We start from the raw sequence: 5,501 nt of genomic DNA, 5'->3' as shown, positions 1-5,501 counted from the left end.
TCTGTTTACTAGAATAGTATGAAGAAGCTAGACAGAAGCCAAGTTAGAAGATCAGGTCACTCAAAGGGAATTGTTGGTTTGGTACAAGGTCCAAGTCTACTTGTTGGAATCAAGATGTTAGGATAAGACAAGAAGTGAGTGTTCCATCATGCCGTACCTACATGTTGGTCTGTTGCAGTCTGAGTATCTCTTGCGTTCAGTTCTGATTGGTCTCAGAATAAGAAGATGGAGTTAGAATAGCAAAGAAAGATTCAGTGGTTTCAACTGAGGAAAGTGCCAGGAAGGTAGGAACCAGCTGATTGAGACTGAAATCCAGGAGTATACAAAAAGCCCAGTGATATAAGCCCAAGCACAGCAGTCCCTGGCCAGGGGGTTTGTCTGGGTTCTCACAAAAGGAAATGCCTGGGAATTAAAATCTGCAAACGGCGAAGAGTTTCCCCCCCACAGAGCTTTCTTAACCTCTTTAAAGAGAAAAAGACTAGGCAGGAAAATAAGGAAACAGAGTAAAGGAGAGATGGGTAGAGCAGGTGGCAAAGCCCAAAATAATGAGTTTGGGAATAAGGGAAGTACCTTACGATCAAGCTCTATAGTCAGTGCTTCATGCTAGAGTGGGAACTGGGCAAACTCATGGAAAACAGATTGAGTCTCATGTACTGGTGATCTTTAGACTTTGCACTATTTTTCTGAGCTGCAAGACTGCCCCATAGGAATTGACTTTTTTCTTTCTTACTTTCTTTCTTTTTTTGTAGCATCTGAACCCCAGATCCCTGTTCAGAGGGTAGAGGATAGGAACACTGTGTTGTTGCTTTGTTTCATTCTCTAGAGGATTTGCTTCCAAGCAGCAGTAAATGGATCACTGTGAGAACACAACGTTATTTTCATCTATGACTAAACTATTCTATTCTATTCCTGATCCTTTTAGGGAGAAGAAAATTGTTCCTGGTTATTTTGGTCTACAATTTTTCAAAACTTCCATTACAAATCATAAAGCAAGTTTGACTTCTGGGAATTTACACTTCAGTTAATAATTTTAAATGTATTTGTATGGCGACGTATAACTTTATAAAGGTTATCCTTTTATGTAAAAAATGTATTTTTTAAACAACAACAAAATCTGTCACCACATTTGCTGATTTGTGGTATGAGCCGATGCAGAAAGAATTCTCCTGTCAGATGGGGAGGACAAGACCACCTCTGAGAGTAAGTTTTCAGATCTTGTCTTCAGTCATCTGTGGAGTAATCCTTGCAGCCAGGAAGAAATCTTGAATTTCTAACAAATCCACCAGCACCACCATGATAGCCTCTTGTTCAAGAGTGACAATGTTTCCTTGGCTCTTTTACTGAGGTACAGATAAATCTAGAAACACATTCCACTGCCACTCTTCCCTGTCCCTCTACACATACATCCTTCTTTCTTTGTTTCTTTCTTTAAAATCTCTGCTTCAAAGTGGGAAAGAAACTTAGAGATTTCTAAGGGAAAAAGTGAATGTGAAAAAGTAAATATAAAATGATTACTAGCAGTAATTATTTTCTAAACTAGTGGCTCTCAAACTTTTAAAAACTACCACCAACAGTAAGAAAGGCATTTTCCATCAGGTCCTACTACATGTACACTTAGACATATTTGTGTGTGTACATATATAGATAGATATGATCCTGGTTCACAAAGCAGTACAGATAGTACAGTATGATTTTCCTTTTTTATTCTTTTGTTTTATAAAATATTTATCATTAGTCAATAAATTGATCGGATCTACTAAATGAGTGGCAACCTGCAGTTTAAAAAATACTGTTCTTGTGGGCAATATTAGCAGACAACCTATTCATCTTTATTCCAGAAAATAACTCAAAATAAGCTTTGTTTCCTAACACCAGACTTCTTGCATCCAAAGGATCTACTTTTGTGATGTTCTTTTGTAGTGTGTCTGCTCCATTCTTGCCCTGAAAGTCCAGAAGTCAATGCAGATGTGATTACGTAAGAAAATCAAGATCTTATCTTTGTTATTTCTGATATCAACCCTAGATTCTGAACATCCCCTGCCCCTAAATATTTCTTAAGACAAAGTCTTTATAAGAACTGGCTAGAAATTGATTCAGCTTAGGCTGTTACTGCAGGCAATGTCTGCAGAGACTTTTATTGGACTGGAAATGGCTTAGAAAGTGATGGAACAGTAAAGGCAGATCAAATACCTTACGGCACTTCATAAAATGAAATAAAGCACACCCTTGAAGAAAAATGAAGTTGATCTGCGTACTGTGAACCAATATTTAAGGTATTTGTTAAATTGAAAAAAATAAGATGAACGCATTGTGTGTAGTAGACTTCCACATGTCTTTAAAAGAGGAATGTATGTGCATAGAATATTCCTGAAAGGCTCCACAAGATATTAATAATGGGAATTGCTTATAGGAAATAGGAAAGAGATATAGAGGGCTGGGAATGTAGAAGGGTCAAGATTTAAGATAATACTTCTGTATACCTCTTTACGGTGTTTGATTTTTTTTTTATTTTGTGCATATACATATATTACTTTTTCAATTAAAAAGAGCTAATTTTTAAAAGAAATATTACATATCAGATTTTGTGATAGAAGGGGTATTTGCAAACACTTTAGGATGAAGGGAATTTTCCTTGTGAGCAATTGTATAAAAGGATATTGATTTTAATAAATGGATATTTACTTTAATAAATGGGTATTTATGATAACACTGAGATTTATCTCCTTCATTTACGTATCTTGTATAGTTTACAGAGTTCCATGTCCATTGCCCAACTTAGTGTTCATAGCAACCTTTTGAAGTAGTTGTGACGTGTACTAGAAGCAACGCTTTACAAATTAAAGCAAAACAAAACAAAACAAAAAAACTCTAAAATCTAAAGAAATTAAAAACCTAGAACATAGTCTAAGGAAAGAAGTTTAGAGTCATGACATGACTGTGATGTAGTATAAACCTGGACATTTCACACTCTTAAGAGTTACCGAGAAGTTTATGAATAGTATTTTTAAAGTCTTCAACAATACTCCTCACAATGTTGATCTCTTAACTAAAGGACACTTGCATAGAGGAGGAAGAAGGCAGAAAAATAAATCTCCTGAAACTCTTTTCATAAAGTATGCCTACTATTAGAAAGTAAATTGTCAATTAACAACTGGTTGAAAATTAACATTAAAGAAGTTGCATTCATAATCTCACTCTATAGATTTTCAGCTTTGCATTAGAGCAAAGCTAAAATAATTACCTCAGTGGAAAAAGATGGAGATCTCAAAGCATCACTACTGAATCTTGAAAAATACCTTTAAGGTTTGTGGGTTAGCGTTATAGTATCTCCCAGTTTCCCTGGGACAATCCCAATTTATATCTCCTGTCTCCGTATAATTATTCATAGCACCCCTTTCATTCTCCAAAGTGCCCTAGTTTAGATGATAAACTATATCTCTACCCTATTAAATATCAATCTCTATTCTCTATACACCTTTAAGTTTGTCATTTTCTAGAAATTGGGCTTCATCTTGGGCCTAAGAATTACCTTCATTCATGCCAAAGCTGAGTCATACTCAGCTCGTAACTGCATATATGACTCTCCAATAAGAAAGAGAAGTTTTCCAAACCATTACCCACCAGCTTTCGCTTTATTAAAGAGATTAATAGTGGGAAGGGAAACTCAGACTCAGGATCTGGTTTAGAAGTTTTGGCGTGTTGAGGTTTTCAAGGTGTGAACTAAGAATGACTTGGTGAGACTGATGTAAAGATAAATAATTGATAACACAGTTCTTCTTTTTTTTCTTTTCTTTTTTTTTTTTTTTGGGATGGACTAGGCTAGAGTGCAGTGGCACAATCTTGGCTTACTGCAACCTCCACCTCCCGGGTTCAAGTGATTCTCCTGCCTCAGTCTCCCAAGTAGCTGGGACTAGAGACACGTGCCACCACTCCCAGCTAAAATTTGTATTTTTAGTAGAGACGGGGTTTCACCATGTTGGCCAAGATGGTCTCGATTCCTTGACCTTGTGATCCACCCACTTCGGCCTCCCAAAGTGCTGGGATTACAGGCGTGAGCCACCATGCTTCTAAGTGATGCTCCTCCAGAGTCATTATGTGTCATTTACTGGTTAACATTTGGAGAGTGGCTCCTGGGAGTACGACACTGTTCTAAGCACTGCATCAGCTTTGTCAATAGTTTTAGGGACTTTGTACTCAATTTCTAGTGGTTTGTTGAGATGCATTTTTTTATCAGATTTTAACATCAGATGCTATACATCCGATTACAGATCAGATTTTATACATCAACCCGTCTCTGAGCTCTTTCTGACTAGCACTCTTTAGAATTTCTGTGATTTATAACTACTCTATTTGATCATTAGAAAGATTATTCCCATAGCCCAGGTAGGTTGAATAGTAGCTGCAATTTTTTTTTCATGTAACAAATAAATGTACTTCTTCCATAGAACAAGCAATTGAATCCAAAGCCAAGTTGGCTATCACAGTACAGCATCTTTTACTCAGCGGTAAGCAGACCACCTCTCCAGAATACGTAACTATGGAGACTTAAGGCGATGCCACAGGTTGCTTTTAAGATGTATCTGCCTGTTACATTCTCTGCAGCACGTGGCACTTAAAGTTATCATGTAGTGATTACTTGAGGTTTCTGCGTGAAGTATTAAAGAATATTTTAATTGTTGTTTTATGTTTAGACTTACACTTTTAACAAAATATTTTCAGAACATGAATATTAACAGGCATGTACCAAAGGTCATGCATTCAGAGTCTCTCTCTGCAGGAGTTAGGCCTTGGTTCTGAATCCAACTGTTTGATTTGATTCCCCTACTTGTTTTTGTGGATGTTTACATATGTCTTCTGTTTATCTCTCCCCTTTCTTTACTCTCTTGGAAATCTTTTTTCCTATCCCATTACCAAACTTTTCACAAAGGGAATCTTATGGGTTTTCTTTTGTTCTAATCATCACTGGTTGAGTGGTTACTGTCACTGCCTTCACTGTCACTGTCACTGTCACTTCCATTGTTGTTACCATTACCAGACTTGCTCTGGTTGTCACTCTCATCACTGCTTTCAGATGTGCTGTCACTGCTATCACTGCTGTCACTGCTGTTGCTGCTGTCACTGCTATTGCTGCTGTCACTATCACTGCTATCACTGCTTTCGCTGCTGTCACTGCTATCACTGCTGTCGCTGCTGTCACTGCTATCACTGCTGTCACTGCTTTTGCTGCTGTCACTATCACTGCTGTCGCTGCTGTCACTGCTATCACTGCTGTCACTGCTGTTACTGCTATCACTGCTGTCACTGCTATCGCTGCTGTAACTGCTATCACTGCTGTCACTACTATCGCTGCTGTCACTGTTGTCACTGCTATCGCTGCTGTCACTGCTATTACTGCTGTCACTGCTGTCACTGCTGTCACTGCTATCGCTGCTATCACTGCTGTCACTGCTATTACTGCTGTCACTGCTATCACTGCTGTCACTGCTATCGCTGCTATCACT

The 5,501-nt window shown here is 37.9% G+C and overlaps 1 protein-coding gene across 1 annotated transcript in view; it reads right to left on the bottom strand.

The window, feature by feature from the left end:
• Positions 1-4,618: 4,618 nt before the first annotated feature.
• Positions 4,619-5,501, bottom strand: part of DSPP (dentin sialophosphoprotein) — a 6,138-nt gene continuing 5,255 nt past the window's right edge. Inside the window, exon 6 of the mRNA XM_011951817.1 lies at positions 4,619-5,501. This exon is cut by the window's right edge and continues 33 nt beyond it. Within this exon, the coding sequence (XP_011807207.1) occupies positions 4,953-5,501 (549 nt within the window). The 3' untranslated portion in view covers positions 4,619-4,952.

Source organism: Colobus angolensis, unplaced genomic scaffold (genome assembly GCF_000951035.1).
Source record: "Colobus angolensis palliatus isolate OR3802 unplaced genomic scaffold, Cang.pa_1.0 Scaffold328, whole genome shotgun sequence".
Classification (NCBI taxonomy): domain Eukaryota; kingdom Metazoa; phylum Chordata; class Mammalia; order Primates; family Cercopithecidae; genus Colobus; species Colobus angolensis.
The sequence above is the reverse complement of the archived record's forward strand: the minus strand, read 5'-3'. Positions and strand labels throughout refer to the sequence as shown.